The sequence below is a fragment of the Chiloscyllium punctatum genome, chromosome 23 (assembly GCF_047496795.1).
Source record: "Chiloscyllium punctatum isolate Juve2018m chromosome 23, sChiPun1.3, whole genome shotgun sequence".
Classification (NCBI taxonomy): Eukaryota; Metazoa; Chordata; class Chondrichthyes; order Orectolobiformes; family Hemiscylliidae; genus Chiloscyllium; species Chiloscyllium punctatum.
Window position 1 is genome coordinate 91,563,192 of NC_092761.1, and position 18,365 is coordinate 91,581,556.

Consider the following 18,365-nt stretch of genomic DNA (forward strand, 5'->3'; position numbering starts at 1 on the left):
TTTATTCTCTTAAGATGTTGTATTCATCAAGTCATACAGCATGGAAACAGACCTTTTGGTCCAACCCGTTAACACCAACCAGACATTCCAATCTGAACTAGTCCCATTTGCTAGAATTTGGTTAATGTCCCTCTAAATCCTGTCTATTCATATATCCAACGAGATGCCTTTTAAATGTCGTAATTGTACCAACATCCACCACTGCCTCTGGCAGCTCATTCCACACAAGCACCACCCTCTGCATGAAAATGTTACCCCTCAGGTCCTCTTTAAATCTTTCCCCTCTCACCTTCAACCTATGCCCTCTAGATTTGGACTCCCCCACCCAGGAAATAAGACCATGGCTATTCATCCTATCCATGCTCCTCATAGAACATAGAACAGTACAGCACAGCACAGGCCCTTCAGCCCTTGATGTTGTGCCGAAATTTTTATCCTACTCGAAGATCAGACTAACCTCTGTGCCCTTCATTTTACTATCTTCCATGTGCCTATCCAAGAGTTGCTTAAATGTACCTAATGTCTCTGACTCTACTATCACCGCTGGCAGTGCATTCCACACACCCACCACTCTCTGTGTAAAGAACCTACCTCTAACATTTCCCCTAAACTTTCCTCCAATTACCCTAAAATCATGTCCCCTCGTGATAGACATTTCCACCCTGGAAAAAGGTCTCTGACTATCCACTCTATCTATGCGTCTCTCCATCTTGTACACCTCTATCAAGTCACCTCTCATCCTTCTTCACTCCAATGAGAAAAGCCCTAGCTCCCTCAACCTTTCTTCAGAAGACATGCCCCTCCAGTCCAGGCAGCATCCTGAATCTTCATGCACCTTCTCAAAAGTTTCCACATTCTTCCTATGATGAGGTGACCAGAACTGAACACAATATGTCAAGTGTGGTCTAACCAGGGCTCTACAGTGCTGCAGCATAACCTCGCGACCCTTAAACTCAATCCCCCTGTTAATGAAAGCCAACACACCATATGCCATCTTTCAACTCTATCAATTTTGGTGGCAACTTGAGGGACCTATGGACATGGACCCCAAGATCCCTCTGTTCCTCCACACTCCCACACTCCCACACTCCCACTCTCCCACACCCCCACACTCCCACACTCCCACACACCCACACTCCCACACACTCCCACTCTCCCACACTCCCACACACCCACACTCCCATCCTGCTTTTAATCTTGTATTCTGCATTCAAATTTGACCTTCCAAAATGAATCACTTCACACTTTTCCAAGTTGAACTCAGTCCTGTCCCCCTTAGTCTACGAATTCACCAAATTTGTTCAGAACACCATTCAGGCCCTCCAGCTCCTCCATAACTTTTGATTCCATGGACCCCAACACCTCACCTTTGTCATGGACATCCTGTCCCTATACACGTCTATCCCCTATGACCAAGGCCTATAAGCCCTCCGTTACTTCATCTCCCACCGACCCAACCAGTTCCTGTCCATTGACACACTCATTTGATTCATGGAACTGCTCTTCAGCCTCAATAAATTCTCCTTCAAATCCTCCCACTTCCTCCAGATCAGAGGGGTAGCCATGGGCACCCGCATGGGTCCCAGCTATGCCTGCCTCTTTGTAGGATATGTCAAACAGTCCCCCTTTTGCAGTTACTCTGGCACCATTCTCCACCGTTCCCTCCACTACATCGATGACTGTATTGGCGTCACCTTGTGCTCCCACAAGGAGTTTGAACAGTTCATCAACTTCACCAATACCTTTTATCCTGACTCAAGTTCACAAGAATAATCTCCAACACCTCCGTACCCTTCCTGGACTTCTCTGTCTCTCGTGGCCAACTCAACACAGACATCTGTTTCAAAGCCACTGACTCCCACATCTACCTTGACTACACCTCCTCCCATACCACCAACATCTTACCCCCACCGTAAAAAAGAGATCCCTTACTCCCAGTTCCTCCTGAGTATCTGCTCCTAGGAGGAGCAATTCCACTCGAGAATATCACAGATGTCCTCCTATTTTAAGGATTGCAATTTCCCCTCCCATGTGATCAACAACACCCTCCAGGTCATCTCCTCCACTTCCCACACCTCCGTCCTTAAACCCCACCTCTTCCAACCACAACAAGGATAGAACACCCCCATCCTCACCTTCCATCCTACTAATCTCCAGTTACAGTGCATTATCATCTGCCATTTCTGCCACTGACAGTCAGACCTCACAACCAAAGATATATTTCCCTCCCACCTCTATCTACATACCGCAGAGACTATTCTCTCTGTGACTCCCTCGTTAGGTCACGCCCCCACCAACCCACCCTCCACACTTGGCACCTTCCCTTACCACCGCACAAGGTGTAAAACCTGCACCGACACCTCCTCCCTCACCTCTACCTTAGGCCCCAAAAGGAACATTTCAAACCCAGAAGAGATTTTTGTGCACATCCACACACCTCATCGGTTGCGTCTGTTGCTCTTGATGTGGTTTCCCTACATCGTGCCAACTCACGGAACATCTTTGGAAGGCACACACCAAACAACCTCACCGCCCTGTGGCACCGTGCTCCACTTCAACTCCCCCTCCCACTCCCCCAAGGACATGTAAGTCCTGGGCCTCTTCCACCATGAAATCAAATCCCTCCCACCAACCTGAGGAAAAATGCCTCGGGACCCTCCAACCACATGGCATCAGTATCAATTTCACCAGTTTCCAAATCTCCCCTCCCCCACCTCATCCCCCAACCCTCCAATTCAACATTGCCCTCTTGACCTCTCCATCTTCCTTCCCACCTATCTGCTCCATCCTCCCAACTGACCTATCACAATTACCTCTCACCTGCCTCCACTTATCGCCTTCCCACCTAGCTTCCACCCTGCCCCACATTTACCTCTCAGGCCCCTTCCCCCTCCACATTCTTGATGAAGGGTTTATGCCCAAAACGTCAACTTTGTGGGCGGCACAGTGGCACAGTGGTTAGCACTGCTGCCTCACAGCGCCAGAGACCCGAGTTCAATTCCCGCCTCAGGCAACTCTCTGTGTGGAGTTTGCACGTCCTCCCTGTGTCTGCGTGGGTTTCCTCCGGGTGCTCTGGTTTCCTTCCACAGTCCAAAGATGTGCAGGTCAGGTGTATTGGCCATGCTAAATTGCCCGTAGTGTTAGGTAAGGGGTAAATGTAGGGGAATGGGTGGGTTGTGCTTCAGCGGGTCGGTGTGGACTTGTTGGGCTGAAGGGCCTGTTTCCACACTGTAATGTAATCTGTTGCCTGCTCCTCAGATGCTGCCTGACCTGCTGTACTTTTTCAGTGCCACACTTTTCACCCCACACTCCCTCAGGCTTTACCATTAACTGTTTACGTCCTGCCCTGGTTTGCATTTTACCAAAATGCAACACTTCTCACATTTACCTAAATTAAACTCCATCTGCCACTCCTCAGCCCATACGATCAAGATCCAATTCTACTCTGAGGTAATCTTCTTCTCTCATGTTGTGGCTGTACACAATATTGCTTCGGCCACTTTTGGAATATTGTATGCAATCCTGATCTCCTTCCAATCAGAAGGATGTTGTAAAACTTGAAAGGGTTCAGAAAAGATTTACAAGGATGTTGCCAGTGTTGGAGGATCTGAGCTATATGGAGAGGCTGAACAGGCTGGGGCTGTTTTCCCTGGAGCGTCGGAGGCTGAGGGGTGACCTTATAGAGGTTTATAAAATCATGAGGAGCATGGATAGGGTAAATAGGCAAAGTCTTTTCCCTGGGGTGGGGGAGTCCAGAAATAGAGGGCATAGGTTTAGAATAAGAGGGGAAAGATATAAAAGAGACCTAAGGGGCAACTTTTTCACGCAGAGGGTGGTATGTGTATGGAATAAACTGCCAGAGGAAGTGGTGGAGGCTGGTACAATTGCAACATTTAAAAGGTGTGTGGATGGGTATATGAATAGGAAGGGTTTGGAGGGATATGGGCCGGGTGCTGGCAGGTGGGACTAGATTGGGTTGGGATATCTGGTTGGTATGGACTGGTTTGACTGAAGGGCCTGTTTCTGTGCTGTACATCTCTATGACTCTGTCCACCACACCACCGTTTTTTTGGTGTCATCTGCAAACTTCATGACCATATCTCCTATATTCACATCCAAATCATTTATGTAATTGACTAAAAGCAGTGAACCCAGTTCTGAGCCTCATGGCACACCACTGGTCACAGGTCTCCAGTCTGAAAAAACAACCCTCCCCCACTACCCGTTGTCTCCTAGCTTCAAGCCAACTTTGTAACCAATTGGCTAACTCCCCCCGGATCCCACGTGATCTAACCTTACTAACCAATCTGGTATGCGGAACCTTGTCGAACGCTTTGCTGAAGTCCATACAGGCAACGTCTACTGCTCTGCCTTCATCAATCTCCATTGTCACGTTCAAAAAACTCATAAACAGCTTTCCCCGTGCGCTGAAACTATGTCCTCGAGTTCTAGGTTCAGGAGAAATATCCTATCGTTATCCCACATATCATATATTCTAAGAATTTTATAACTTTAAATTGGATTACTTTTCATTCTTTGAAACTCAAAGAAAAAAGACTGGGTTGCCTCAATCTCTTAAATAAAAGAAAGAATTACTGATGGTGAAAATCTGAAACAGAAAGTGCTGGAATTGCTCAGCGAGTCTGGTGGCGTCTGTGGAGAGAAAGCAAAGTTAACGTTTCAAGTCTAGTGACCCTTCGTCAGAACTGAGGAGAAATCACTGGATTTGAAGTGTTAACTCTGCTTTCTCTCCACAGACACAGCCAGACTTGCTGAATTTCCCCAACAATTTCTGTTTTTGCCTCAATCTCTTGCTTCTGCTGTTTGAGGAATTAGTCTGGTGAGCTTGCACTGCACTCCCTCGATGGCAAGTACATTCTTCCTTAGCCAGTTTGCCTTGAGAAGGGGGAACACAAGTTAGAAGCTCCCAGAAACAGCAGTGGACTAACATTTCTGCCATTCTTCTGCAGTTGTAGAGACTCACTAAAAAATGAGGGACAGCTAATAACAAAGATGCAAATTAATTACAGGCTACATGGACGTGATGTGCTCCTTTCAATGAACTCAAGCAGAGGTAGCAGTACTTGAATGGACAGGTTGAGAAATGTGAAATGAAAAACGACATACTGTTGTTTATCTTCGTGGTAGCTTGCAATGGGGTGTGGTCCTTGTACCACGTTATGTTCGGTGCAGGGTAACCATTCCTAGTGACACACGTGGCAATCTGAGTAAGAGAGATAGCAAAGCACATTAACAATGACAAGATCAATAACAGCAGATCACCAATGATCTTAAGAAACAACTGATTAGCAATAAAGGTCATAAGAACATTGCAAAGTTGTGAAAGAAACAGTATAATGGTAAGTTTGTTTGTGTGGCACATGCTCTGGGACTGAGAGAACCACCTGGGGTTTTCAGGGAGGAGGAAGTGTGAACTGCAGATGCTGGGGATCAGAGTGCACAGTGCGGTGCTGGAAAGGCACAGCAGGTCAGGCAGCATCCGAGAAGCAGGAGAATCAATGCTTTGGACATAGGCTTTTCATCAAGAATGAGGCTTGTGGGCCGGGAGGGGGGGGGCCCTGAGACATAAATGGAGGGGGGGGGGGGGAGCTGGGGGGAATGCAGCTGAGAATGCAATAAATAGATGAAGGTGAGGGACAATGTGATAGGTCGGAGAGGAGGGTGGAATGGATAGATGGGAAAGACGATGGACAGGTCAAGAGAGCGGTGCTGAGTTGGAGACTTGGGACTGGGATAAGGTGGGGGAAAGAGGGAAAATGAGGAAACTGGTGAAATCCACATGAATCCTGTGTGGTTGCAGGGTCCCGAGGCAGAAGATGAGGTGTTCTTCCTCCAAGTGTTGGGTGGTTAGGGATTGGCGATGAAGGAGGTCCAGGACCTGCATGACCTTGGTGGAGTGGGAGGGGAGTTGAAGTGTTTAGCCACGGAGCAGTGGGGTTGGTTGGTGCGGGTGTCCCAGAGATGTTCTCTGAAATGATCCACAAGTTGGCATCCAGTCTCCCCGATGCAGAGGAGACCATATTGGGTGCAACGGATACGGTAGATGACATGTGTGGAAGTACAGGTAAATTTCTGATGAATGTAGAAGGATCCTTTGGGTCCTTGGAGGGGAGTGAGGGGGGAGGTGTGAGCGCAGGTTTTGCAATTCTTGGGGCGGCAGGGGAAGATGCTGGGAGTGGGTTGTGGGCTGGTGGGGGCGTGGGCATGGACCTGACAAGGAAGTCATGGACAAGACAGTCTCTCCGAAACGCTGATGGGGTGGGGAGAGAAATATATCCCTGGTGGTGGGGTCTGTTTGTAGGTGGCAGAAATGGCAGAGGATGATGCGATGTAAATGGAGGTTGGTGGAGTGGAAGGAGAGGACTGGGTGGGACGGAGGGGGATTCTGTCCTTGTTGCATTGGGAGGAGTGGGTTCAAGGGCAGAGGTGCAGGAAGTGGAGGAGATACGCTGGAGAGTATCAACCACGTGGGAGGGGTAATTGCAGTCTTTGAAGAAGGAGGCCATCTGGGATTTTCTATGGTGAAAATGGTCATCCTGGGAACAGATGCAGCAGAGATAGTGGAATTGGGAATAAAGGATGGCATTTTTACAGGAGGTAGGGTAGAAGGAGGTGTTGACCAGGTAGCTGGGGAATCAGTGGGTTTGCAGTAGATGCCAGTGGTTAATTGGTCGCTGGTGATGGAGATGGAGAGGTTCAGGAATGGGAGGGAGGTGTCTGAGATGGTCCAGTAAACTTGAAGTCAGGGTGAAAAGTGTTAGATTAGATTAGATTATTTACAGTGTGGAAACAGGCCCTTCGGCCCAACAAGTCCACACCGACCCTCCGAAGCGCAACCCACCCAAACCCATTCCCCTACATTTACCCCTTCACCTAACACTACAGGCAATTTAGCACGGCCAATTCACCTAACCTGCACATTTTTGGATTGTGGGAGGAAACCGGAGCACCCGAAGGAAACCCACGCAGACACAGGGAGAACGTGCAAACTCCACACAGTCAGTCGCCTGAGGCGGGAATTGAACCCGGGTCTCTGGCCACTGTGCCACTGTGCCGCCCAAATGTTAGTGAAGTTGATGAAATTTTCAACTTCCTTGTGGGAGCATGAGGCAGCACCAATACAGTCATCGATGAAGCAGAGGAAAAGATGGGAGGTGGTGCCGGTATAAAGGCGGAAGATGGGCTGTTCCATGTACCCAACAAAGAGTCCAACCTTCTACCTCAAGAGTGGAAAAGAAGTTCACTGTATAAAAGTTGCAAATATTATTCAAAATTATATTTATTCTAACCACGACATTTTCCCTTTGTCATGGTCCTCCAGATCATAAGCAGTGCTGTTAATACATTTATTTATGGATACTTTATTTCCTTATTTTATTTTCCAGTCCAGAATATGTTAAAAACTAAAAGAAAACCAAATGGGACATAAATAATGTTCTTAAAAGTTTCTCTGTCCAACCCACTTGCTGAGAACAAATTCGTTGCCCATATCTGAACCCACTGTCATTAAAATCAGAATTTTTAAAAAATGTTAACTTCACAAGCAAAGCAAATCTACCCATTCTAAAGGTTGAATTTAGCCTCAATATTTTTTCCAACCAGCACAGGCATCAAATACCTGCAAATCTAAAGGAATATCCCAACTACACAGGCAGCAGGAATGACTTTCATATTTGGGCTTCAGTAACATGGCACCTCCTGACTTTCTGACCGAACCAGCTGCAAACCCAGTGCCAGGGATCCACATTTCCTGTCAAACCCTTCAGCAGCCAGAGTATATTTGTCAACAGAAATAGAAAGAAGCAATACAGTTCAACAGTGGTTCACATGCATTCAGAATCTATATTGACAAATACTGAAAAAAAACTAACAGCAACAGATGCTGGAAGTCAGAAACAAAAATAAAAAATTGTTGTAAAACTAAAAAAAAATTGAAATCTCACGAAGACGGGAAAATATATACTAACTGCTAAAGAAATCTCTCCAAACGTTTCATTGAGCTTCACTTTACTACAATTGTCAGGGACACAAGGGTAGGCCATTCAGCCTATTGAGTCCCTTCAGCCAATCAATTAAATCACGGCTGATCATTTAATTCAATGTCACTTTCATGCACTATCTCCAAATCCCTTGATGTCATTAGTCTCCAGAGATTTATAGATGTCTGTCTTGAATCTGCTGAGTGGTTGAGTTTCCATATCTCTCTGGGATAGAGAATTCCAAAGATTAACTGCCCTCTGAGTAAAGAAGTTTCTAATGTCAGTCCAGAGATTATATTCTCTAGTTCTATCAGCCAGAGAAACCATCCTATCTATATCCATCCTGCCAACAAGCCCCAAAATAATGCTGCAAGTTTAAATTAGGTCACCCCACATTCTTTGAAACTTTGGTGAATACAGACTCAATCTCCTTAATCTTTTCTCATAAAACAATTCCACCATCTCAGGGTTTAATCTGATGAATCTCTGTCCACTCTATCTCTGGCAAGTAAAACCTCCTTTCCATAAAGAAGTCAAAACTGTACATAATACTTCAGGTGAGGTTTCATCAAATTCTACACAACTGCAGCAAGATAGCTTTACTCCTGTATTCAAATTCCCTTGCAATCCCCTTCCAATGTGCTATTTGCCTTAACTGTTGAAGTGACTGATTCTTTAGTGACCTGTGAACACAGATAAGGTCTCTTTAGACAAGATACTTCTTAGCCTCTCATCACTTAAGAAATATTCTGCTTTTCTGTTTTTCCTACTAAAGTGAAGAACTCACACTACATTCCAACTATCACTTTCTAGTTTAATCACTTAACCAATTCAAGTTCTCTTGAAGTCTCCTTGCATAGTCTTCACATGTAAGTTTTGACTCAGCCTAATATCATCAGCAAATCTGGAAATATTACAAAGGTCTCCATATCCAGATCATTTGCCTCACAACGCCAGGGATGTGGGTTCAATTCTCGCCTCAGGCAGCTGTCTGTGAAGTTTGCACATTCTCTCCATGTCTGTGTGGGTTTCCTCCCACAGTCCAAAGATGTGCAGGTCAGGTGGATTGGCCATGTTAAATTGCCCATAGTGTTTATTGCATTAGTCAGGTGTAAATATAGGGTGGGGGAATGGGTCTGGGTGGGTTGTTCTTCGGTGTGAACTTGTTGGGCCAAAGGGCCTGTTTCCAGACTGTACGGAATCTAATCTAATCCTCAAAACACAGCTATAAACCTAGCACTGATTTCTGCATTTCCCACTAGTAACAGGCACTTTTACAATTTATTGTTTGGATGTGAGTATTGCTGGCAAGGCAGCATTTGTTGCCTGTTTCTAATTGTTTTTCAACACAGTGACTTGCTCGGCAATTTCCGAGGACAATTAGGAAATCAACCAATTGTTAAACACGAGATAAGGACTAGATTTCCTTCCTTAAAGAACATTAGTGGAACAGATGGGTTTTTGTGACAACTGATGATAGTTTCAAAACCCCGCCACTGAGACTAACTTTACATTCCAGACTTGATTGAATTTAAATTCCATGAGCTGCTATGGTGGGATCTGAACACATCTACAGATAATTTGTCTGGGCCAGCAACTTACTAGTCGAGTGTCATTACCACTATGCCACCATTTCCCACTACCGTTCTGAGAATAATCTGAATATTCTTAGCTCTGCATTCAGGTTAACAACAATTCTCAATCTTTGTCAATACTTTTCCCCAAATCCTGTGTGCTCTAATTATATTTACTAACTTCCTGCGGCAGGACATGTGGTGGCACGGTGGCACGGTGGTTCGATAGGAGTTTGCACATTCTCCCCGTGTCTGCGTGGGTTTCCTCTAGATACTCCGGTTTCCTCCCACAGTCCAAAAGATGTGCAGGTCAGGTGAATTGGCCATGCTAAATTGCCCATAGTGTTAGGTGAAGGGGTAAATGTAGGGGAATGGGTCTGGGTGGGTTGCTGTTCGGAGGGTCGGTGTGGACTAGTTGGGCTGAAGGGCCTGTTTCCACACTGTAGGGAATCTAATCTAATCTAACCTTATGAGAAGTCTCCTGAAAATCCAAATGCACCACATCTACTGGTTTCCCTAAATCAATGCTTCCAATAGTTCCTCAAAAGACTCCCAACAAGTTAGCCAAACATACTTTCCCTTCATAAATCCATGTTGATTCTGCCCATTTTTTCCATTTGCTTCTACATGTCCAATGTCCCATCTTTTACAATAGATTGCAACATAAGACAAAACCATAAAACCAATAGAAATAGGAGCAGACATTAGGCCATTCAGCCCATTGAGTCTGCTCTGCCATTCAGTCATGGCCGATATGTTTCATAACCCCATTGTCCTGCTTTCTCCCCATAGCCCTTGATCCCCTTGATACTCAAGAACCTATCTATCTCAGTCTGAAATATACTCAATGACCTGGCCCCCACAGCCTTCTGTGGCGATGAATTCCATAGATTCCCCACTCTCCAGCTGAAGACTTTTTTTTCTTATCTCCATTCTAAAAGGTCTTCCCTTTACTCTAAGGCTATGGCATCAGGTCCTGGTCTCTCCTACAAATGGAAATATCTTCCCAACATCCACTCTGTCCAGGCCATTCAGTGTTCAGTATGTTTCAGTTAGATTGCCCCTCATCCTTCTAAACTCCATCGTGTATAAACCCAAGTCTCAAACGTTCCTCACATGTTAAGCTTTTCATTCCTGGGACCATTCTCATGAACCTCCTCTGAACACGCTCCAGGCCAGTACATCCTTCCTGAGATATGGGGCCCAAAAATGCACACAATACTCCAAATGTGGTCTGACCAGAGCCTTATAGAACCTCAGAAGCACATCCCTGCTTTTATATTCAAGTCCTCTCACAATAAATGACATCTTTGCATTTGTCTTCCAAACTACGGGCTCAACCTGCAAGTTTACCTTGAGAGAACCCTAGACTAGAACTCCCAAGTCACTTTGTACTTCAGATTTATGAACTTTCTCCCCATTTCGAACATAGTCCATGCCTCTATTCTTCCTATCAAAGTGCATGACCTCACCCTTTCCCACGTTTTACTCCATCTGTCACTTCTTTGCCCACTCTCCTAACTTGTCCAAATCCTTCTGCAGCCTCCCCGCCTCCTCAATGCTACCTGTCCCTCGACTTATCTTTGTATCATCTGCAAACTTAACCAGTATGCCCTTCATTCCTTCATCTAGATTGTTAAATATAAAGTGAAAAGTTGTGGTCCCAACACTGAGCCTTGCAGAACACCCTTTCTCACTGGCTGTGATCCTGGGAAAGACCCTTTCATCCCCACTCTCTGCTTTCTGCCAGACAGCCAAGCTTCTCTCCATGTTAGCACCTTGCCATTCACACCATGGACTCTTATCTTACTCAGAAGCCTCGTGTATAGCACCTTGTCAAAGGCCTTCCTGAAGTTCAGGTAGATAACATCCACTAGCTCTCCTTGGTCTAACCTGCTTATTATGTCCTCAAAGATTTCTAGCAGGTTTGTCAGTATGACCTCCCCTTGATGAAACCATGCTGACTTTGTTCTATTTTACCATACACGTCCAAGTATTCAGAAATTTCATCCTTCACAACGGATTCCAGGATCTTACCCAAGACTGAATTGAGGCTAATCAGTCTGTACGTTTCCCCCTTTTGCCTTACTCCCCTTTTTAAACAGGGGTGTCTCATTAGTGATTTTCCAATGTTTCGGACCCTCCCTGATTCCAGCCATTCCTAATAGATCACTAGTAATACCTCCACTTAGTCATAAAGATGTACAGCACGGAAACAGACCCTTCGGTCCAACCTGTCCATGCCGACCAGATATCCCAACCCAATCTAGTCCCACCTGCCAGCACCTGGCCCATATCCCTCCAAACCCTTCCTATTCACATACCCATCCAGATGCCTTTTAAATGTTGCAATTGTACCAGCCTCCACCACTTCCTCTGGCAGCTCATTCCATACACGTACCACTCTCTGTGTGAAAAAGTTGCCCCTTAGGTCTCTTTTATATCTTTTCCCTCTCACCCTAAACCTATGCTCTCTAGTTCTGGACTCCCCGACCCCTGGGAAAAGACTGCCTATTTACCCTATCCATACCCCTCATGATTTGGTAAACCTCTGTAAGGTCACCCCTCAGCCTCTGACACTCCAGGGAAAACAGCCCCAGCCTGTTCAGCCTCTCCCTGTAGCTCAAATCCTCCAACCCTGGCAACATCCTTGTAAATCTTTTCTGAACCTTTTCAATTTCACAACATCTTTCCGATACGAAGGAGACCAGAATTGCACACAATATTCCAACCAATGTCCTGTACAGCCACAACATGACCTCCCAACTCCTGTACTCCATACTCTGACCAATAAAAGAAAGCATACAAATGCCTTCTTCACTATCCTATCTACCTGTGACTTCACTTTCAAGGAGCTATGAACCTGCACTCCAAGCTCTCTTTGTTCAGCAACACTCCCTAGGACCTTACCATTAAATGTATAAGTCCTGCTAAGATTTCCTTTCCCAAAATGCAGCACCTCGCATTTATCTGAATTAAACTCCATCTGCCACTTCTCAGCCCATTGGCCCATCTGGTCCAGATCCTGTTGTAGTCTGAGGTAACCCTCTTCGCTGTCCACTACACCTCCAATTTTGGTGTCATCTGCAAACTTACTAATTGTACCTGTTATGCTTGCATCCAAATCATTTATGTAAATGACAGAAAGTAGAGGACCCAGCACCGATCCTAGTGGCACTCTACTGGTCACAGGCCTCTAGTCTGAAAAACAACCCTCCACCACCCTGTCTTCTACCGTTGAGCCAGTTCTGTATCCAAATGGCTAGTTCTCCCTTTATTCCGTGAGGTCTAACCTTGCTAACCAGTCTCCCATGGGGCACCTTGTCGAACGCCTTACAGAAGTCCATATAGATCACATCTAACGCTCTGCCCTCATCAATCTTCTTTGTTACTTCTTCAAAAACCTCAATCAAGTTTGTGAGACATGATTTCCCACACACAAAGCCATGTTGACTATCCCTAATCAGTCCTTGCCTTTCCAAATACATGTACATCCTGTCCCTCAGGATTCCCTCCAACAACTTGCCCACCACTGACATCAGGCTCACTGGTCTGTAGTTCCCTGGCTTGTCCTTACCACCCTTCTTAAACAGTGGTACCACGTTAACCAACCTCCAGTCTTCTGGCACCTCACCTGTGACTATTGATGATACAAATATCTCAGCAAGAGGACCAGCAATCACTTCTCTAACTTCCCACAGAGTTCTAAGGTACCCCTGATCAGGTCTTGGGAATTTATCCACCTTTATGCGTTTCAAGACATCCAGCACTTCCTCTTCTGTAATATGGACATTTTGCAAGGTCATAGAGTCATAGAGATGTACAGCATGGAAACAGACCCTTCGGTCCAACCCATCCATGCCTGCCCTGACTGTTTGACTCTCTTCTGTTCTCAACTGTACCAGTGTCAGATTGACCTCTTTCCTCTCTATCTCCCTGGGTCCCACCCCCCCCCCCCCACCTTACTAGTTTAAATCCTCCCAAGCAGCTCCAGCAAATTTCTCTACCAGTATATTCGTCCCCTTCCAATTTAGGTGCAATCCATCCTTCTTGTACAGGTCACTTCTACCCCAAAAGAGATTCCAATGATCCAAAAATGTGAATCCTTCTCCCATACACCAGCTCCTCAGCCATGCATTCATCTGCTCTATCCTCCTATTCCTGCCCTCACTAGCTCGTAGCACTGGGAGTAATCAGACATTACTACTCTCGAGGACCTCCTTTTTAAATTTCTACCTAGCTCCCTGTTATCTCCCTTCAGAATCTCAACCTTTTCCCTTCCAATGTCGTTGGTTCCAATGTGGACAATGACCTCCTGCTGGCCCCTCTTCCCCATGGGAACATTCTGCACCCTCTCTGAGACATCCTTGATCCTGGCACCAGGGAAGCAACATACCATTCTGATTTTTCGCTGCTGGCCACAGAAATGTCTGTCTGTACCTTGGACTACAGAATCCCCTAACACGATTGATCTCTTGGAACCCGACCTAGCCCTCATTGCATGAGAGCCAGTCTCAATACCAGAAACTTTACTGTTCGTGCTGGGAATCCATCACATTTTCCAAAACAGCAAACCTGCTTGAAATGGGTCTAGCTACAGAACACACCTGCACAAGGTGCCTACCTCTCTTACCCTTCCTGGAGTTAACCCATCTATGTGACTGTATCTGAGACTTTCCCCCCTTCCTATAACTGCCACCCATCACATAATGTTGCAAATTCCTCATTGCTTCTAACTGTCTCTCCAACTGATCCATTCAATCTGATAAGATTTGTAACCAACAGCATTTATGGCAGATATAATCTGCAGTAACCCTTAAACTCTCTTTAAATTCCCACATCTGACAGGAAGTACATATCACTGTACTAAAGGCCATTTGTGCTCCTTCACAATCTACAGACCCAGAAATTAACACTGTCTTATTCCTCTACAAAACACTACCCCAGGTTAGATTAATAGTTACGTCTTATATTGTAAGTTTAATCAAGAGACATAGCTCAAAAAACATAATCAAGAAAGAACCCACTCTACTCACTACTGCAGACTTTCTGTAGGCCACTTAAAACAATTAACTTATCTGGTTCTGTGCTGTGAACTTCGCCCATACAGTTCCTCCAAGATCAGTTGTGAATTTCACTGTTTGTTAATTTTCCCAGACGCACATCGATGTCCAGCAATACATGAATTCAAACAAAGGCAATGTCAGTTTCTTTCTCTGTCTCTCCTGCACTGACCTCACCATGTGCTTCCTTTATCTGTTGTTTTGACTTTTTTCCCAAAGTTCCAAAACAATGCAACAGCATATAAAACAGTAATTGCTGCTCCTGGAATTCGAGGAAATCACCTCCAGCACCTAAAATACCTCAAAAATGCAGCAGCTGTTACAGCCAGAAATTTTTCCCGTCCTCCATCTTGAATTACCCAGAATCCTTTTGTATTTCCCATAAAACTCTGGGGTGTAGTCAATCTGGTCCAGGTGATTTATGCACTTTCAGACAATTCAGTTTTTCTAGCACCTTCTCCTTGGTGAAGGCCACCATACTCAGCTGGCTCCCTCACTTTCTTGAATTTTGGAGTATTACTCATGTCTTCCACTGTGAAGACTGACAATAAGTAACTAATCAGTTCCTCAGCCATTTCCCTGTTCCCCACGACTATCTCTCCAGTGTCACTTCCCAGTGGTCGAATGTGCACTTTATATATTTAAAGAAACTCTTACAGTCTTCCTTTATGTTTCTGGCTAGCTTAACTTGCTATTTAATTTACTTAATCTGCTCCTTCTTCTTTTTGTCACCCTCTGTAGGTCTTTGTAAGCTTCCCAATCCTCTGGTTTCCCACTGCGCTTTGCCATATGATACGCTTTCTCTTTTGTTTTTATGTTATCCCTGCCTTCCCTAGTCAGTCATGGTTACCTCATCCTCCCTATACCCTGCTTCTTCATATTGGGATGAATCTCTGTGTCTCCTGATTTACTCCCAGAAACCCCTGCCATTGCTGTTCCACTGTCTTTCCTGCTAGGCCCCTCTCCCAGTCAATTCTGGTTAGCTCCTCCCTTATGCCTCTGTAGTTGCCTTTTCTCAGCTGTAATACCGTTACCTCTATCTTCTCCCTTTCAAATTGCAGAGTAAATTCAATCACATTATGCTCTGCCTTCTAAGGGTTATCAAGTCTGCCTCATTGCACAACATTAAATCCAATATTGCCTGTTTCCCAGTGAGCTCCACCACAAGCTGCTCCAAAAAGCCATCTCAGACATTCCACAAGTTCCTTTTCGTGCAATCCACTACCAACCTGATTTTCCCTGTCCCCGTGTGTATTGAAATTCCCCATGATCACTGTAACTTTGCCTTTCCTATACATCTTTTCTATTTTCTGGTTTGTCTTGTGCCCCAGCTCCTGATTACTGTTTGGAGGCCTGGACGTAACTCTGAATATGGCTTCTTTCACCTTTGCGGTTCCTCAATTCTACCCGCACAGATTCTACACCATCTGACCATACTTCGTTTCTTACTATTAATTTAGTTTCATTTCTAACCACTAAGGCAATCCCATCCCCTCTGTCTGCCTGCCTATTTTTTCGGATAGTTCCCAATCCTGATCCTGTTGCAGCCACATCTCTGTGATGCCCACCATGTCAAACCTGCCTATTTCAATCTACACCACAAGCTCATTTACCTTATTTCATACACAGCATAGATTCAAATATAACACCTTCATTCCTGCATTATCTATCCTTTCTCATTGTCATTCTTCTTTACAGTGTGTTTGAAGTTTGCTATTACAATGTAAGATGTGCAAGACATATATTTTAATATTTATTTTTGAGTTTGGATTTTGAAATACTGCCATGGTTGTGGAAACTGCAGCATCTCCAAGATGCACAGCCAAGGCTCCACATTCCAAACAGCACATTCCAAACCCATGACTATTTCCATCTCGAAGGGCAAGGGCAGCAGATATGTGTGAATACCAACACCTGCAAGTTCCCCTCCAAGCCACTAACTATCCTGACTTGGAAATTTATCACTGTTCCTTCAGTGGGATTGGTTCAAAATCCTGGAATGCCCTCCCTAACAGCACTGTGGATCTACCTACAGCACAGGGACTCCAGCAGGCCAAGAAGGTTGCTCATTACCATCTTCTCAAGGGGTAAAAACTAAGGATGGGCAATAAATACCCACATCCCATGAATGTTTTTTTTTAAAATGTAGGTTTTGGTCTGTGTGTAAGGGGATTAACTTTTCAAGGTTTCTGGAGCCATGCTCATTTTGAAAATCACTCAGAGAGACTTCCTGGATTTGTGATGGTAATTTATTTTACTAGCAGAGAGTAAACATTAAAGACGGTTAGCTTGTTTTCTGTTTGAAAGATCAGGAATTGATTTTATTAAGCTTAGGGGCAAAGTTTAATGTATAAAACAGTTTCTTCTTCAGAAAGGAGTTAGTTTGGACAAGTTGGGAAGTAGGTTACTTCAGTGAAAGGGTAATTGTTTTAAAGATGTAGACCAGAAAAGTTTGGTTAGAACCTGAAAGGGTTATTTCAAGCTAAGAGAGTCAAAGTTCAGTTGTGTGAATACTTAAGGAAAAGGCCTTCAAACTCGCATAACTGCAAATTGAAAGCAACAATTTTATCAAACCGATATATGTGTTAGAGCAAGGAATTCTCTCTAGTGCTTCACTGTGGTAGAATATGCTGTTGTGATGAACAGAATATTGTATTTTATCATGTTTCAAAATCTTCTAAACAGTGTTTCATATAAAATAGCTTGGTTTATTTTATCTTTTCCTTTGAGTAGTATACTTCCAGTTTATTGCTAAATCTTGATTCACAATATTGTGTGCTTGTGTTTCAGTAAAAGACGACCTCATTAAATTAAAAAAAACAAAATATGATTTAAAAAGCAGATTTCAGTTTGGGATCAGACTTGTCCAGTAATAACAACAGTGGGGCCATAACACTATTACTGACATTAGACTAACAGGTTTTTAAAACTCACCCAAAGAACAAAAGAGAAGTACAGCACAGGAACAGGCCCTTCGGCCCTCCAAGCCTGTGCCAATCATCATGCCCTAACTAAACTAAACAAAATACAAACCTTCTGCCCTTATTCGGTCCGTATCCCTCTATTCCCTCCCTTTTATGTAACCAGCCAGCTGCCTCTTAAATGCAACCAATCTGCCTGCTTTCACCACCTCTTCTAGCAGTGTGTTCCAGGCTCCCACTGTTCTCTGCCTGAAAAACTTCCCTCGCACATCTCCCTTAAGCTTTCCACCTCTCTTGTTGAACCTGTAACCCCTTGTAATTGAAACTTCAACCCTGGGAAAACGCCTCTGACTATCCAGCCCATCTATGCCTTTTGTAATTGTGTAGGCCACTATCAGTCTCCTCTCAGCCACCACCTTTCCAGTGAAAACAATCCCAGTCTTTTTAATCTTCCCTCACAGCCAATGCCCTCAAGACCAGGCAACATCCTGCTGAACCTTCTCTAGACGGTCTCCAAAGCTTCCACATCCTTCTGGGAGTGTGGTGACTCATGGAATGCTGGCTGGGTTAGCATTTATTGCCCATCCCTAGTTGCCCTTGAGAAGGTGGTGGTGAGCTGCCTTTGTGAACTGCCACAGTCCACCTGCTGTAGGTAAACCAAAACATTGTTAGGGAGGAAATACCAGGAGTTTAACCCAATGACAGTGATAGAACAGCAATATATTTCCAAGTTAGGATGGTGAGTGGCTGGGAGGGGAACTTGCAGGTGGTGGTGTTCCCATGTATCTACTGCCCTTGTCAATAGAC

The 18,365-nt window shown here is 44.9% G+C and overlaps 1 protein-coding gene across 5 annotated transcripts in view; it reads right to left on the reverse strand.

Annotated features, from left to right (window-relative positions):
• The window catches only part of LOC140494250 (cell surface glycoprotein MUC18-like), a 200,824-nt gene that overhangs the window by 65,840 nt on the left and 116,619 nt on the right, over positions 1–18,365 (reverse strand). For all 5 annotated transcript variants that reach the window (XM_072593494.1, XM_072593491.1, XM_072593493.1 and 2 more), the window contains exon 5: positions 5,128–5,224. In XM_072593494.1, the coding sequence (XP_072449595.1) occupies positions 5,128–5,224 (97 nt within the window). The remainder of the gene's footprint in view (positions 1–5,127; positions 5,225–18,365) is intronic.